A 19,421-nucleotide genomic window follows, 5' to 3' on the forward strand; every position below is an offset into this window, starting at 1 on the left:
TATTTATTAATCAAAGTTATCGTATTTTTTTCCTTCAAAGAACGGTGCGTATTTTAACCTATTTGTTTATAAGTTAAAGAGAATTTTAAATTAAAATATTAAGAATCGTATCATTTCATTAACTCGTTACTTTTATTTTAAAATATTTATCATTTGAAAAAAATTTTACATATTTCGTAAAAATAGCACTTTGAATATGTACTAGTATTAAAATTAACTTTTTTTGTCGTGTTAAAATTAACCTAAGCCCAATAGACACAACTAATATTAATATTTAAGTAATTTAAAAGTTTGTGACTAAAATCCTATAAAATTAGGTACATTTAGATTTTCTCGCAATTTTGGATCACACTTTACTTTCGTGTGAAACTTTTGTTACTTTTCTAGTCTTTTTTTCTTCTTAAATGAAATCTTATATTTATTAGAACTTTTATTTTTCACATTCTCGTTCATGCACAATTGTAGCCTCAAAAATATATTATCCTACTCTGCCGTATAGAAATTTTCAAATGTTTTCACAAATAGTTTTAGGTGATTCTTTGTGTTGCAAAGATTGTATGACATTAGAAAACTCAAGAACCATCAAATCCATCTTATTACAATTCTTTTCTACAAGGAACAAATATGAAGGATTAAAAGCTAAGAAGAAGTGGGAACATCAACATAATAGATTATCAGTTGTTCACATAATGAAATACAGGAAAAACAGTTTCATATAGGGTGATCAGAACACACAGCATACTTCCTAAACGTGCACAGATACACGCAACTTTCAAGTCACACTGTTACACCATTTCAGGTTCAATAGCTATGTCACATATAAAACACATTTATAGACTTCAGAACCTAACAATATAATTATATTAGTTTCTGTGATTCTACATGCAAATTCATGGTCTTCCACACTATCACAGAACATAGCATAGAACAAACACTACTTATGCTCAAGAGGCAGAGACAGTTGGATGAAATTCCTCCTCTGCTCGATTCAAGGAAATCAGTTCTGGAGCATTGTCAGCACAGAAGTTGTTCTCTATGTTATCACCCACTTTAGTGGTTGATGAGGAAGGATAAGGAGCTTTGCTACCCAACCTTTAACCAAAAATATTATACAAATAAGACCATAAACAAAATAGGAGTCTCTAAACTGAACAAAAAATATTAGATACCCCCACTAAACATGGCAGGTAGATAGTGTACCTATCTCGCCGCTTCTCAAGAAACCTTTGAAGTGAATGCCTGCGTGCTATTGGAAATTCTAAAGAAAGATGATGCAAAAGCCATAAGAGACTTGAATGTTTGTCAAATTAAGATAGAAGACAATGCAACTGCTATATGGTAAATTATAAAAAGACAATTATTTAAGACTACCATCTCCAAATCTAGCATGAAAATGGAAAAATTATCACCTTGCAGCCTGCAAATGGAATTCTTCTGTGAGGCAGCAATATTGTTAGTGATTCCATGTGGAGAAGAAGGCCTTGTGGGAACAGGTGAAATGAGGGTAGATTGGGTCCCAATCTTCTTCATTTCAGTAGATTTGGCAGCAGCAGCAGCAATAAGCATTATTTCATGCACCTGTTAGTATATAAAACGATGATTAGGATTGCATCATAAGATGCAAAGTTAGAGACTGGTAAAAGTGCAGCAAGGGCATACCTTTTCAGCAGGGATTCCATCATAGACACAAACACTCCCATTGTAGAATATGGTAAGCTGGTTTGTACTAGGAATCACTGCATTAAGTCCAGATGCAGGCACTGACCTAAAAGAGAAATAATAAATAATAAAAAATAAATATGCAACCAAACACAAACACATGTAAACCAATTGGTTAGAATGAACTCGATGGAAATTATAAATTGGACTTTTTAGAATCATCGATACTTTAATCCCTTTTTTTTTCTTATACTTTCTAAATTTTAGGTGATATGTTTTTTGTATTATTAAGGGATGTGTCAAGTCAAGCATTAATTTTCAGTAGAACTCCACACAGATTAGTACAAGTGCATGCTTGTTTTAGTTTTTTCAACGGAAATGGTCCTTTTTAAAAGCTCCTTCAAGAAGCTATCAAAACAAAAAGGTCTCTTACTCACAAAATAGGCTGATCCAAATACTAACTTAAATAGGTGTCTTAATAACTGTTGCTCTACAACATCGCAAGTAGCTAGGAAGCCATTGACTTTGGGTTCAATTGCCAAGCCATAATAGTCAATAGGCCTTAGTACCACCACTGTTAAAAAACTGTGATGCACATAAAAGCCTTGCAATTGGACCTAAACAGAATGTATGGGTGCACATGAATTTCATCCATTAAAGTATTGAAAGTTTTACTATTCTTTAAGTTTATCCAAACCAAAAGGTATTCTGCTGGGAGACAATGTGTGACTAAAAAAACAAGAAGAAACAGGGAGATGATTTGAGGCACATATCTTTAGATTGTCTAATACAGAGGTTAAATTGAGGTTTGCTATATTTTTAGGTGAATATAAAATATGAATTTCTATTTTGTATTCAACTTGACAGGGAAGGTGGTGTATCATATTTGTCATGCAAAGACCCTCAAATAGTAAATTGAAAAGGCATTAAGTTAAAGATGTAGATAAAGAAAATTCAGTATTTAATTTCATCTTAAGTAGAATTCTCTCTTTCCAAATGAATCCATCCATTATCCATGTCAGAAAATAAATGCCCAGAAGCTTTTTTAATCTAGAGTAAACCAAAGGCATTGACTTCAAAATGAGTCCCTGGTGAACAATAAAATAGCCCCAACTCATTTCCTTAGAAATAAGAAGACATTTGGTTAATGTTTTCCAGATTCGTTAGAATGTTTTTAGGATATAATTTAGGATACTTCAAAATACGGCATAACTTTTATGTTCATTCCAAAATTAGGGAGAAAAAGCCACAAAAACATGCTGAGAAAGAGGAAATGTTATACTTGAGATGCAAAGATGCTTTGAAATCAAAGGGTTATTAATTAAACAGGAGTAAGACAAGAGTGGCTCAAATTGGGATGAAAGTTCAAAAATACATGGGGTGGGTTGTTCTATGGGGAAAATTGAAGATCATAACTCATATAATCCAAAAAGTTCCATAATCAGGTATTTTAGGTCTACTTTCAAAGTGATTGGGTGATTGATTGAGACGTCACGAATATAATTCAAGCCAGAGACGGATTAAATGAAGAAATGTTTCAGGTTTAATTCATGATAATAAAGTACCTATCAAAGTCAAGCAAAACTTCTACAAGACAGTTGAAGAAAACCACAAAACTCTACAGTACGAGTGTTAGTCAAAATTTTCCACCTAGAGAACAAAATATGATGATAACACGTGCAGCAAATATGACAACATTAAGCTAAATGAGTGAACAAAAAAAAATGATAAGACTAGGATTCTTGCAATGAATACATCTGACAAAAAAATAGAACAGCGCCTGCTTAGGAGAAGAAGACAGAAACTTGCTTCAGTTGGGTGGTTTGATTCTGTGAGAGAGAGGATGAACAGAGGTTCCAATGAGTACTAAACATTAAACATGATCAAATGTCAAATTCTTTTATGAAAAATTATTTTCTGATAGAGTCAAACAGAATAAACCCAAGAAAATACTCCCTCTTCCACTTCCCAGAATTTCATTCTTGCAAAGGAAAAAGAAATAATCACCCAAATGAAACCCCAAAGCTTTACCAGCACACATAACTCACCCAATCCAGAAGATGGGTCCAATTAAAAAGTTCTCTCAATTCATCAGAAAACTTAAGGTAGGGTTACAACCTGCAAGTACAATCGAAACCCCCCACCGTTATTTTTTCCAACCATACATATCTCCAGCACCAAACAATACCCCTTTTCAGTCAACACAAAATACTACAATTTTTTATTTATTTTCATCTATAAAATGACAATAGAGAACCTAAAAGCATATGGGTCCTCTATCTGACCTCACACATGCGGAAACCATCAACACAAGCAAAACCACTCTTTTATTCTTCATCCATGGCATATCAGCATCCACAAAAATTGGCCAAGATCAAAAAGGGCAATTGCAAAAATACAATAAATGAAAAGGAAAAAACAAAAAAGGAAGGAACTTTGAGGGAAGAGGGTGTGTGTTTATCCATAGAAAGCGAGACAGAAGAGTTATGGCAACGTACTTGTTGGGTGAGGAGTCATTCATATTGGGTTGGACCAGGTGGTGTTCCTCCATGTTGGAACAAACTCCATCAGGCTTCTCCACAGGAGAGGGAGAAGATTCTAGAAGGGAAACCTCGGACTTGACAGTGACAGAGCCACCCATTGTTGTGGGAAAACGAGATCAGAAGGAGGGAAGAAGAAAGTGGGAAGGAGGAAGAGAAGAGATAAGAAAAAGAAGATGAATATTTGGGGAAGCGTGTCTGAGAATTGTTCAACGCGTCGAGAAAAGCTATGTGGATTCCTGTAACCTGCGGCCTGACCAACCAACGATGTTGCCGACCTTTTAATGGAGCACGTGTTTTTTGTGCTTCTGTTTTTCCTTTATTTTATTCTCTTACTTCTCTGCTTTGCGTCTCTCACAAGTTGCCCTCACATGGCCTACTTTCCCACTGCAAATTCCATGCCTTCATCTAATTTGCTTTTTATTTCATATTCAAAATCTTATATTATAAATAAATATTTATTGTTTTCATAATTTAAATACACTTTCTTCTTTAATCAGACATTTTTAGAAAATAAAATCGTAGATCGAAATTTATTATTTACTTAATTTGGACTTCAAAATCGTCTTACGTTTATATTTAACTTTATCTCAGAATAAAGTAAACATGTACCTAATTTTTTAAGGGGTATTCTTAATTTGTTGTTTAAACATGTTTAAATTACTTGCCTTTCTATTCAATTAAATAGTTTTTGGTGGACCATTAGGTAGTTATGATTAAACATGTATAATCATTATTTATTCTATGTTGAGTTTTTTTGCTCTCTTGAGGTGTTGGTTGATTACATAAATTATTTTTGAAACCTATAAAATAATCATTTGTAACCTATTCACAACTATTGGAGGTGTTCTCTTTTCTCGTAACTTTTTGTAAAAAAAAATAAAAAATCGGTAACTTCATTTAAAAAAATACTATTCAATAATTGTAGTCATTATCCTTTAATCAGTATTTCTAAGAATTTAATTTACATATTATTTTATTATTATTATAAAATAGATTTCAGTAAAATTTAATTATTTTATTATAAAGAATTAATTTAAATTAAGGGGATATAAATTTTGGTTTGAATTGACTGTGACTAACCATTTGATATTTGGCTAAGTGAAGTATATATTATAAGAGTGGAGAGTGTTGAGACGAAAATAAGATGCAAGTTATAAATTCAAGTTCTAATTCCATTACCCACCCCAATTGATAAAACTATGTTGTATTAATTACCTTCAAATCTTTAGTAAAATAAAATAAAACGATATTTCGGGGTGATTAAGTTAAGAAAAATAATATTTTTTATCTTATACAATAAATAATAAAATATTTACTACTATTATATTTTAGAGAGATAGGGAAAACTAGTTTCAAACAATTTTAATAATATTATGATTCTTAAATTATTCATCATGAATAATGCTAAATTTTGACATAAGAATTAAAATATAATGTTCTTCCTTTTAAATGTTGGGATCATCGATTGGAAGTCTTTAGTTGGAGAAATCAGTTTCACATTATTGCTTTATTATAGGTTTTTATTCTTTTGTTCTTCAAATTTTAAAAATATTATTGTTTTGATGTATTGACTAGTTGTAAGCATTTTATCTAACTTCCTTGTATTCATATTTGATCTTCTTTTTTTTATCATCAATAAAAAATAAATAAATGGGAATCACTTCAGGGGTGAATCCTTATACAGAAACCAACATCTAACAAATACCACCAAACTAACTAACAAAAGCCCCACCCGTTAAAATAAATCCTGAAAAAAAAACTTCAAGAAATCATCCTCATACACATCAAAGGTTCAAAATACCAATTAGAGTAGGAAAACGAAGCAGAGAGAATTTTTACCGAAATCCAAGACCAAACATTTACTTGCACCAAAGCAAACATTTCAGACGCGTCCACTACTCCTCTTTTGAATATGATAAAATTCCTGTGATTCCAGAGTTCACTCACCACCCCAATTCAAATTGTACTACACACAACATTAACCGAATCAGAAGATCGGCTCAACCTGAATTGGTCAAAGTTTGACTTAGGATCAATGTGAAACACAAACGAAACTCCAAGCCACTTAAAGCATAAACACTAAACGCGCCAAGCAAAATTACAATCGAAAAACAAATGGTGATAAGATTCTTCCTCCTTCCCACACAGACAACACAAAGAATTTTCAACCGACACCCCTCGCCTTTCCAAATTGACCCTAGTAGGTAGCTTATTTTGGGCCTATATTTGATCTTAGTGAGAGCTTGATGAACTGATTTGGGCCTATGTGTTCTTAATTCTCACGTTGAGAAAATTTTCCTATATTAAAAATATTGTATGTTTTATAATTGTTGTCATTTTCAATTATTGTTGCTCTTGCTAGATTCTTGCAAGTTTAGGAGAATTACTCTTGTTATTTTAGTACTTTAAGGGTATGTTTGTTTTCACATAAACATTGTTCATGCGAATAGAAAAGGAAAAAATGAGTGTGTTTGCATTCATTCAAATGCAAGGAAAGAAAGGCAATGATTTGTGGGAGAAGAATAAATTCAGCCCCTCTATGGAGCAAAGAAAAACCAAGAAAGTTAGAGTTCACATAAAAAGTCAAGATTACCCTCATTCTTTTATACACATAAAATAACACTATTATATATATTACAATAAAAAATATTATATATATATATATTTATATTATAATAAAAATAAAATAATTAATTACAAATTTTTTAACATAATAAATTAAGTAAATTAAGTGCTTTGATATGTAGTATTTTATAAATTTTATAAAATAATCAATGGATTATGAAAATCGATTATTTTATAAAAATTTGTAACATAATAAATTATATATTAAACTTAATCGACTACGTTATAAATTTAATAATATTATACTTAATTATTATAATAATATTATACTTAATTATTATAATAATATAATAATAAAATAAAAATATATATATAATAATAATATTAATATATTTATAATAATAGTAAAAGAAAATAAATTAGTAATATAAATATAAAAACTGTAAGGATTGAGAAAAATAGTCTTAGAGTAGAAGTGGTAAAATTAAAATGACACCTGAATATTTTATTATTAAATTTAAAAGAGCATATAAATAGAAATTTTGTTATTCAGGTTTATTTTAAAAAGAACCACCATCTCTCTAGAAAGTTCTTTTCCTTTCCTCTCCCTACTCTCTAAGATTCTGACTTCCTCGTTCATTAGTTCGACGATCAGAGTCCACCATCAGACTCCTGTGAGTACTACAAGACTGCCCGATCAGAATATCTGATAGAGTAAGTTCATTTTTGCTTTTCTCTTTGAGTCAAATTTGGAACTTGTTAGGTTGTTTTTGTCCTTGCTTGCATGTGACCCTTTTAGCTTCAGGGTTAATCTCTGTTAGCTCAGGGTCCTAGTGATATAGTTAGATTTTTTATTAGGACTCTGTGTTACAGGTTAAGTTACCTTTGGGTTCTTGATGGTTTTGGAGCTCTTAGCGAATATCTACTAATTTCCAAGTAAGGGAAGCTAGCCTTAATCTTCAATAGAACACTAGGCTAGAAGATTTGAAGGTGAAATTTGATATATGGTTGTTGTTATACAATTATAATGTTATTGAGTCTGGGTTGTTTGATGTTGATTAGAGTAATTTTAGCTATAGCAGGGTCTTTGTTAATTTGAGTGCTCTCTGGTGTGATTTCGATCAACCTAAAATATTTTCGTTCAAACCAAAATTCTTGGGTGCTCTGTGGTGTGATTTCGATCAACCTAAAATATTTTCGTTCAAACCAAAATTCCTGGGTGCTCTCTAGTGTGATTTCGATCAACCTAAAATATTTTCGTTCAAACCAAAATTCCTGGGTGCTCTCTGGTGTGATTTCGATCAACCTAAAATATTTTCGTTCAAACCAAAATTCCTGGGTGCTCTCTGGTGTGATTTCGATCAACCTAAAATATTTTCGTTCAAACCAAATTCCTGGGTGCTCTCTGGTGTGATTTCGATCAACCTAAAATATTTTCGTTCAATCCAAAAATTTGTATACATATATGAATATTGCTATTTTATTATTTTAGCATAGTTTATTTTAGATTACTATTGTTAAATAACTTTTTGGATATATTTGGATTGTTAGAAAGTTTAAATTATATATTATGATTGAATGGTGTATTGATGTGTTAAATGAAGTGTGCAATGATTTGAAAGTGTGATCAAGACATAGTATTTTCAGGAAAGGAAATACCGTGTTGAGATTGTTGTTAGGGTGTATTGATCTGTCAGGCCCGTAATGAGACATCCTGACTCTACTGATATTATGGAATCACATAGATGAAGTTATTTAGTTTGTGAGAGTCGATGGAGGTTCATATGACTTTGTCTGGGGTTTGAAATATAATCTGGTCTTTCAGGTCATATGAATTTACCCTGTCATACGAGATGATGAGATATTGAGATGTTTATGCGCATGGTTGTGTGGATTCACAACGAGTAGTATGATAGATGCAGGTCTCAGGATTCTAATTTCAATACACGAGTCTTCCGGAAGTAGAGTTAAGTGTCTGTGATATGAGTCAGTGGAAGTCTGACATGTGAAAAATGAATATTGAATTTTAATAGACACTTGATGATTTGAGAATTTGTGTGACGCTTGATGATTTGAGAATTTGTGTGACACTTGATGATTTGAGAATTTGTGTGACACTTGATGATTTGAGAATTTGTGTGACACTTGATGATTTAAGAATTTGTGTTGATTTGAGAAATTGTATGAAACTTAATAATTTATGTTTATTAATTTCAAATTGAAATTTTATATATAATTTTGTTTTATATAGCTAGCTTACCATGTTATTTGTTTGTGTTGTTTCTTATCTGTGATGATCGTGTATTTACACGGGAGCAAATGATGTTACAGGTGTTTGAGCTCCTCCTCAGTGAGAAGCTGGATGATGAAATTATTTTAGTTGAAATTTGAATATTTGTTTTAATTTTATGTAGATATTGATGTTTTATAAAGAGAGTTATGTTTGTAATATTTTAAGAAAGAGTGGTGGACATATTTGTATTATGTTTATATTTTATTTTTAATATTTTATACAGATTTTTAGTTTTTAGATGTGTGAAAATCTAGGGATGTTACAAAAACTATGAAAGAATAAAAATAAAATTATGTCTTTTATATTAAAACTAATTTGAAGTTGAAATAACTCATATTTTATTCTTTAAATATTTTTAAAAATAAGGGTAAATTTGTAAACTTACCTTTTATATATTTAAAAAAAATAAAAAATTTCTTACAACCATCACATCACTCACAAACTTCAATAAAGTTTCTTCACAAATTTGTTATTATTAATTCTGATTTTATTACCTTTAAACTATTTTACCGTTAGTATTGCAACCTTAATGGTCAATTTACATACCTATTAGTATTACTATTTTATAGCTTACAGTAATTGTAATTTTATTATATATATTATTGAAGTAAATCAAAATGAATAAGATCAGTTCAGCAGTTTTGCAATCTAGTGCAATTACCTTCAATTAGTTTTTACAACCTTTTGTATTTTCTTATTTCCTTCAATTAGTTCCTACAATTGGTATCAAGAGTTAGTCTGTTATCATGAACTCTACCCAACTATCAGTCTCTATCCTTGATGAAAAAAATTACAATCGGTGGTGTGTGCAAATGAGAGTTTTGTTTGATTATCATGAGTTATGGGATGTCGTTGAGAGTGAAGTGACTGCATTAGCTGCTAATGCAACTGAGGCGCAATGAGTAGCGCATCGTGATCAGAAGAAGAAGGACAATAAGGATTTGTATCTCATCCATCAAGGAATGAATGACGAGACGTTTGAATAGATAGAAGGAGCAACAACTGCCAATGAGGTTTGAACAATTTTGTCAACCAATTATAAAGGTGATGACAAGATCAAAAGGGTGCATCTTCAAACCCTAAGACGCCAATATGAACTGTTGCAGATGGAAACCACAGAGAGTGTTGATGTCTATATAAATAAAGTTATAGCCTTAACAAATCAGATGAAGACCAATGGTGAAACACATTCGGAGCAGGCAAAGGTGGAGAAGATTTTGAGATCTTTAACTCCCATATTTGAACATGTTGTTACCGCAATTGAAGATGCCAATGACATTTCAAAAATGACAGTAAGGTTATTATCTGGTTCCCTACGAGCGCATGAGCAGCGAATGAATGACAATAAGATTGAAAAACCAATTGAACAGGCTTTACAAACACAAGCCTCAATTGGTAGCTCTTATCATAAACATGGTAGTTATTCCAGCAAAGGTCATGGTGGCCAGAATCATGGAGGTGCTGAGCAAAACAACACTGGTTCCAATCACAATCCAAGTTCAAATAACTTTTGGTGCGGGGAACGTGGTCACGGAGGACGAGAAGGCATTTATAATAAATCAAATGTTGAGTGTTATAATTGCCATAAACGTGGCCATTATACAAATGAGTGCATATCAAAAGGTGATAATCATGTTGTCAATTGTGCTTAAGAAGATAGTAATCACGAACAAGATGAAGAGGATCATGCAGTACTAATGACAGCCACATCAAATGAAACTCCAAACAATCAGACTTGGTATTTGGATCCAGGTTGCACAAATCATATGTGTGGTAAGAAGGAGTTGTTTGCGAATTTGGATGACTTATTTCACACAAAAGTGAAATTCGGTGATGGCAGGTTCGTTTCGGTGACTGGAAAATGGCGAATTCTTATCACATTGAAGAATGGTGATCACAATGTTTTCTATGTACCTGATATGAAAAGTAATATGTTAAGTATAGGACAGCTGGCCGAGAAGGGTTATGTGATGCACATAGTTGAAAATAAATTCTCAATTTTTGATAAAAAAAAGGTAGTTTGATTCTTAAAACCTTTTTATCAAAAAACCGCATGTTTCCAGTAGATATTCATATGGGTGATTTCAAGTGCTTGAATGCAATAGTGAATAATGAATCGTGGTTGTGGCATTTACGCTTTGGGCACTTAAATTTTCAAAGTTTGGAAAATTTGTCCAAACGAAATTTAGTGAATGTTTTACCCCATATTCATCACCCGATCAATTGTGTGAGGCTTGCATTTTTAGAAAGAATCACAAGATACCATTTGTTAAGGAGCCTTGGCGTGCAAAATTTTCTTTGGAGCTGGTTCATACATATGTTTGTGGCCCGATGAACATATGAATAGAATAATCATGGACATGGCAAGGAGCATGGTTAAAGCGAAAGGTATGCCAAATTATTTTTGGGCTGAGGCCATAACATGTGCGGTATATTTGATAAACGGATCACCCACTCGGAGTGTTCCTAACACAACTCCGATTGAGGCATGGAGCGGATTCAAACCCATGTGCAACACTTGAAGGTATTTGGGTCAATTACTTATGCTCATGTTCCCAAGGCAGTAAGATCGAAGTTGGATGATAAGGCAGAAAAAACCATTTTCATTGGATATAAGCATGGGGGATACAAACTGTACAATCCAATGACAAAGAAGGTGATTGTTAGTCGTGATGTTACATTTGCCGAATATGAGGAATGACAATGAAATTCAACAGCTAAAATGGATTCGAAAAAACGATATATTTACGTTTTGAATGATGATGTGGAAGATGAAGTCACTCTTGAAGCACCTGCAGTTCAACCTGAAGTTGTAATTCAACCTGAAACTGTAATTCAACCTGAAGTTGCAACTATGATGGAGCGACCAAGAAGGCAACAACCACAACCTGTACACCTTCAAAATTGCGAAGTAAATTTTGATGATGAAGTTGATGACAATGGAGATTTAGTTCACTTTGTTTTTCTTGCAGATTTTGCCCGTGAGACTTGCAAATGTCATTCAACACCCCAAATGGCAAAAGACTATGAAGGAATAATTGATGGCGATTGAAAAAAATAATATCATGACTCAAATTGATTCTAATCTACATGTTCCAATTAAGATTTATGTTACACATTGATATTCGATATCACTTCTTGCAAGATCAAGTTGGGAAGAACATGATCTAATTGGAATATTGCAAATCAGAAAATCAGATTGCAAATATTTTCACTAAGCCATTTGAAGATCAATGCTTTCATCAAGTTAAGAGATATGTGTTGGGTTTAATAGTGCCAAAGTTCAAGAGGGGGGGTGAATTGACCTTTTAAAACTTCTTCGCAGAAACAATGTTTAACCCAGTTTTAGAGAAAATAAATCGATTTATGTGAAAATGAACAGATTTATTTCAGCACTGTTTTTCTGTTTGAAACGCTTTTAATACATCAAAGCTAATCACAAGACTATGCAGTGAGGATTTCCAGCAGCACACACACAGATATCAGATTTGAAAAACAGTGAAACACAAAAACAGCAAGCTTCAATTTCAAGCAAGTGATTAAGGTTCAATTGATAACATGCTAGTTAATTGAGTGACCTTTGCAAACAAGCTGTTCCAGTGACTTTTAACAGACTATGAGTGTTCTTCTTGATGTCAAGAAATTTTCCAGAAATTAAGAACAATGAATCACAAAACAGCAAGCTTCAACTTTAAGCAATTTGTTTAAGGTTCAATTAATAGCATTGACAGTTTCTTGAACAGCCTATCACAGTCAATCTGTTCCAATGGTTTTAGCAGATTATGTATGTTCTTATCAGATTCAAACACCTTTTTCAGAAATCAAGAACAGTATGCACAGTGCCCAGAAAGAACAGATTTATTTTCAATTGAACAGATTTATTTCTTTGCTGTTTTATCAATTATGCAGAATCGAAATTGCAGAGTGAGGGAGAGAATGAACACAAACAATTATACTGGTTCACTCAACCTGAGCTACATCCAGTCTTCACCAACAACAGGTGGAATTCACTAACACACAGTACAATCAAGTACACTTCCCACTGTTCTTGAAACCTACAAGAACTTAGGTACTCTTGCTGAAAAAACCTATTTCAGCACTCATACACACACATCCACTCTCCAAGAACACCTATCAAGAAGAGGATTCAACCAAACTATTACAAGTAATAAGAAGTGAAACGACTACACCTGATTGAGGTAACAAAGATCTGCCTTAACCCAGTAGGCAAGATTGCTCGAACAGTAGCTGCGCCTCACACCAAGCTTTTGGAACCAAACCAAGAACAAGCACTTTTTGATTTTTGAAATCTTTGAAGAACAAATGCTAATCCTTGAAAACACTTAACTCTCTGCTGTCAAAACTTGTTTTTTGCAAATGTATGAACTGTTTGAATCATTGTTTAACTCAGAAAACAAGTTTGCATTTTATAGAAAGCCAGCTTATAACAGAAATTTGAAAAACAGTTAAAGCTGTTATAAAATGAACAGATTGAAAATAAAATGAACTGATTTATTTTCAAAAAGCAGTTAGAGAATCTGTTAAGTGAGGAGACTTAGTCAACCATTCTGGTGCTGAGAAAAAACTGAAAAACGTTTAAGTATGATATGGCACCAGAGGCAAAAAAGAATCTATTCATTTACAAATGAACAGATTTATTTTTCAAAACGAAAACAGAGGAAGTTTAACTATTTGAAACTCAGTCGTTTTGAAAAGAAGAAGACTTAGTCAAAATACCTGATGCACAAAATCAAATTTTTGCAAGACTTTAGCCAAGGCATCAGTGAAGAAAATGAATCTGTTTATTTAGACAAGAACAGATTTATTTTTATGCAGTAAAACGTGTTTTTGTGTAAAACATGTGAAAAACAGTTTTAGAAAACTTATGCTTGTTCTTAACACATGGCCAGTGGTTATGAGGTGAGTTACTCAGCAAAAAGCTACTCTTAGACAACCTCTAAGCACTAACTAAGACATACTTAAAGCAAAGCACAAATACATGGAAAGTACATAAATGTCTTCATCAAACACAACATACAAGTCTTCATCAAACACAATCTTGAAGGGGCAGCAACCATCTTCAACAATCTCCCCCTGTTTGATGGAGACAAATCCCCATAGCTAACCTCATAGCATCGTTGCTTTAAGTACCTGCACTGCACCAGACTTTAAACCAGAAAACAGCAATATTGCATAACATGCAGAATTTGTTTAAAGGTGCAGAATTAACTCCCTGTTTCAGCTAGCATCACCTAGCATGGTGAGCTATTTTTCTCCCCCTTTGGATTCATCAAACAGCATATAAGCATAGGGAATACAGGGGTATAAAGCAGAAATTATAACCATAATAGTTCAGAACCAGGAAACCAAATTGTTCAACATTACATAAACTTGAAAACTGATAAGGAAAGCATTAAAAACAGAAAACTACTGATCCTTGTAGTAAAGCTCTGCAAGCTGTGCCTGAACTCCTTCAATCTGATGATCAAGGTGTTGGAACCTTGCATGAGTAGCCTCAAAGTGTGCCCTTTGTTCTGTAGACATGACATCAAGACGGTACAGCACTTGCCTTTCAAACATAGACATTGGTTCTCCACGGTATTCTGGACTTTGATAGGCAACTATGGCATTTGCAGCAACTTCCTCATGTTCAGATTGGGCAGCAGGTGAGTCATCATCCATAGGAATAGCTTCATCCTCATCTTCATGTTCTGCTTGAGTGTCCTTCTCCTTGAGGACCACCCACTTGTTTTCAATCTTGTGGAAACCCATTTTGGTGAGAGTTGAAGTATCAATCTCACTTACAGCTTTGATAGGGTCATTTCTCTCATTTGTAACATCAATACCAAAGTAATCAATTAATTTGGAAACAAGAATAGCATAGGGAAATCTGTAATCAGCCAACCTTTTTGACTTGAGCATGTGTTCGTTGACAATGAACACCCAGTTTACCTTAATCTGGTTCATGATGCAATATAGGAGAATGAGATCCTCTTCATGTAAGACAGCATGGTTTGTCCCTCTAGGAATCAGTTGCCAAGCTATGATGTATGCAACTAGACGTGGAGTGAGGTTCAAATGCCCTGCATGGAATCTGTTTATGCTCTCTGTAGGATTCCTCATGCAACTTTTGTAATATTGCAGCTTGTTGAATTCTGAAATTCCACTGGTATTTCCTTTCCCTACTTTCAGTCCAGCATATTTTATTCCAGCCACAGAATTCCACACCTCACTTGTGATCTTCATCTTTGTCCCTTTCACATAAGAGACAACATTCTTCCCATCCAATGTGAGGTTAGTATAAAACACCTTAACCAAGTCAGGATAGACATTACCCGTTAATTCCAGCATCTTTTTCAGTTTCTGGTGCTTCAACACAGCCCTTGTTTCTACCAGTTTTTCAGATTTCAGCCAGTTGAAATCCAGCACCTTGGGTATGTTGATCTGCTTCCTGCTTGTTTCATGAATGTAGGCATTGATGCCTTCTTCATTTCCAGCGAACCATCCTTCTAACACACCTTGAGAAGTGGTTTGCTTTCCCTTGCCTTTCTGTTTTTGTCTTGAAGACGAAGCCATGTTAACCTGAATTCTTTTCTTGATTTCAAATGGTGAGAATAGAAAGAGAATGGCCAATGAGGGTAGCAAGTATTCACACAGATTTATAGCAGAATAAATGGATTGATATGGCAGTTATGAGTGGATATGCATGAAGATATTATGCTTCTGAATTTTGTGCAGAGAATCTTTGAAAATATGCACCAAATCTTTAGGGTCACGATGCATACACTCAAATTCTTATTGAGCACCCAAACCATCAAATCGGTTACATAACCATGACCAAAACCGTCAAAGGTACAGAGATTAATGCCCACTAAATCAGTCAAAGGTACTATGCAATTCACAAACATAAGCTTTCACATATTATGTCTTTTAGATTTTTTTTTCATTATTCTTTGAAATATCACTCTCACATTTTCAAATCGAATGATGTAACCTAGTAGCATAAGATGACAAATTCTACTATAAAAATCATCTTAATGGCAAAAGATATGAATCTTTAAAATATACTTTATTCAAATATGTAAAATAAGTACTCATTCTCTTATTTGACTTTTTAAATACCCACATTTTCAAACTACGTCGACTATTGAATTTTTCTTATGTTTGATTCCACCAATTTTTTAACTTATTTTGCCACTATTTTTTCTTTTCGCTTCGTCCAACTTTTTTTTTCTTTAATAACTCAAGACATTTAGAATAATAAGACACAATACACATTACTTGGTCTTCCAATGCTGTATCAAGATTCAATTCTATCATAATATTAACACTCCTTCAATTCCTCTGCAAATTGATATTGTCTTTCTTCAAACACTCACCTTGACTTTAGATCTAGGATATTTACATATTACTTAGAGTATAAAACATATATTTCTTTTGTTGAATAACACTTAGGCATTAATGAATTTTACCTATCCCTATTTTTTTTTATACTCTAGCTTCAAATTTATTATTAACATTATCATTGCTAATTTATTTAACGACAACACACCTAAAAGAATATTATATAATAAAGGTGTATTGAAAACTACATACCTTATTACGAGAGTTTTTGCATACCCGAAGACTGTTCACAAAAAAACATATTAAAATTTCATCAAAAGATTTTAGACTATGTTAAAAAATTTCAGCTACTAGCTTGAGAACAATTTTTCTCACATTATATTCAATAATATTTCAAAAATAAAATTTACTAATACTCATCATATTTACGGATATGATAAATATTCATAAGATTTGTTACAAAAATAATTAACAAAATTAGTTGATTATTTTTTAATATACGTAAGTTGTAATGTCACAAAAAAAATTATATATTAAAGATTTGTAAAATAATCAATTTAATTATGTATTTAATTATTATTCTGCTAATCTTTTAAAATACCTTGAAAAGTATCAAAATAAAATCTCTCTCTCATCTTATTTTATGCTACTTATAAGTATATAAGATATCTTATAATGGTTTCTACCGTTAATGGTACTAATTAAGGAAATGTTGTCTATACTTTATTTGGATGATAATGAAAATTGTGAATATTTTGGTGGGATATATCATAGAAATTAAATTTATTTAAGTTTACTAGGTGGAGGAGAATAAATATGAAAAATTATCTCCTAAATTATTGGAAATTGGAAAAGGAAATAATGATTTGGATGTAATGTAGTATCTATATCTAGTTATTAAAATATAATTACTTTTTTGATGGGAGAACCGCCACCCTCTTGGAATAAGAGTGTCTTGAGTAAAGGGTGAGAATCATTATCCAATAATAGACACTACAAGGAAATCACTAAATTTATAGATAAAAAATAATTAGTCACTATATTAACTAAATTAGATATGATTTTAAAGATTAAAAAATTATTAGTTTCTATTGTTAATAAAATTGATAAACTAGTTTCTAAATTGGTATCTGATTAGATACTGAGATTTTAGCTACCAACTTTAAAATCTAAATTAATTAGTAACTAAAATCTTAATTGCTAATTAGATATCAAATTAAAAACTAATTTATAAATTTGATGAATAATAAAAACTATTTTACACACTGATATTTTTTTAATTTTTAAAATAATATTTAATTTAGTTAATATAATGACTAATTATTTTTTTTCTAAAATTGATTTCTATTTAGTGATTTTCTTGAGTCAGAAATGTCTTAAAATTTCAAGATTTTAACATTAATATATTTTTTTTTTTACTGAAATTGTGTAAAGTAATGAAATTATGTAATGGACCACGTTAGCATATTGGTGTACAATGAAGAATGAACATCGTTATTACATGATTTCACTTAAACTATGAAAAACAAAATCACTAAATAGAGTCGTAAATGATTCATCCAACTTTTTTTTATAGTAGTTCTTGATTCACACTATTTTTCTGCGTTTAGGCAAAATGGTTACAAACTAATAGACTCCATTAATTATATAAATAGTATCTACTTGATACAATTTAGCAAAAAAAGATTTCCATTTCAATAATAAAGAACTCAAAATAAACCAACTTAAAAGTTTTCCTGTGGTAATGGAGTAACTGAAAAATAAGGTTAAAGAGATAACTATACTAAATTTAGGCACTTGTCCCTTACTAATGGCATCTTTCTGTCTCAGCTTTATCTTGGTACTTGGTACTTGTTGCTTCTCTTAATTGCTTCTTCTTGTCTTGTTCTTGTTTTCTAGTAATGGTTGTTCTGAATCTTTTTCAACCATTTGCTGATTTCTTGATTCATAATGTACTATGAATGTATAATTAATGCCACAAATTAAAAGAATCTCAAAAAGATGTTAGCTGGCAAGATATGCATGAATATTTGCTCTCTTCTTTTTATTAATTTATTTTAGATTCAGCCCAGATAATTTTTTAGTGCATCTATTGGGTTTTTTTTTACCGCAATTATCTAAATTTATGAGAATTAATTTTATAAAATATTTCTTACCAAACAGGGATAATAATAGCGACATAGTGTTTTAAAGTTATAATAAAAAATAATATATAGTTATAATAAGATATAGTACATAAATGAAAGACTATTTTTATTTATAAAGTAATTTTGTAAAATTAAAATAAAGAGAAATGAAATTAAAAGAATATAATAGTTCTGAAAGATTTATATGCATCGCGACGGCAGGTTGGTAGTATAATTATATATTTTTTCTAATAAATTTATATGAATTTATGTCCCAATTTAGTAAACTTTTAAGAAATTTGAGTGATATTTTTTTATAATTTATTTAAATAGATAAATTTTTAAAAAATATATATAAATAAATAACTTGAAGCACATTTTCATAATAAAAAATTGTATTTCAATAAATAACTTTTTTAATGAGTCAAAATTATATTTTTTATTATAATTTGATTTTTTTAACTGAAGTAACGCTTTCAGAAGAAAAAAAAAACTGTAATGAAAAGCACAACTTTAATGAAAAAGAATCAAAGTCATTTTAGGAAACATAATTTCAGTAAAGTTATATTTTTAAAATTTATCTATTTTTATAAATTAAATAAATTAAACCATTTTTATAAACTTCCCACCAATAAACTAAGCAATCAATAGAATGAGATTTAAGCGGGGTTGCAATAATGTGAAGGAAGAAAGAAGAAGAGGAGACAAAGGTAAAGATGAAAAAAAACTTCTAAAATAATTTATTTTAGTTATAAATTACTATGAGTACATTGATGAACAAGTGTCATATTTAATGTGTGAATATTTCATCACCATTATCAGTCCATTAACTATTATTTTATATTCATTTTTCAATTAAGATTTACATACAATACAGTGATTTTGTAATAT

At 31.4% G+C, this 19,421-nt stretch overlaps 1 protein-coding gene across 1 annotated transcript; it reads right to left on the reverse strand.

The window, feature by feature from the left end:
* Positions 1-650: 650 nt before the first annotated feature.
* On the reverse strand, positions 651-4,620 carry LOC137821003 (protein TIFY 3B). The gene is made up of 5 exons (XM_068625389.2): positions 4,158-4,620; positions 1,660-1,765; positions 1,410-1,578; positions 1,201-1,258; positions 651-1,092 (listed from the first exon to the last, which is right to left on the reverse strand). Exons 1-5 carry the CDS (start codon positions 4,298-4,300, stop codon positions 945-947), a joined length of 624 nt encoding a protein of 207 aa, XP_068481490.1. The 5' UTR covers positions 4,301-4,620; the 3' UTR covers positions 651-944.
* Positions 4,621-19,421: the final 14,801 nt, after the last annotated feature.

Source organism: Phaseolus vulgaris, chromosome 9 (assembly GCF_051622355.1).
Source record: "Phaseolus vulgaris cultivar YP4 chromosome 9, ASM5162235v1, whole genome shotgun sequence".
Taxonomy (NCBI): domain Eukaryota; kingdom Viridiplantae; phylum Streptophyta; class Magnoliopsida; order Fabales; family Fabaceae; genus Phaseolus; species Phaseolus vulgaris.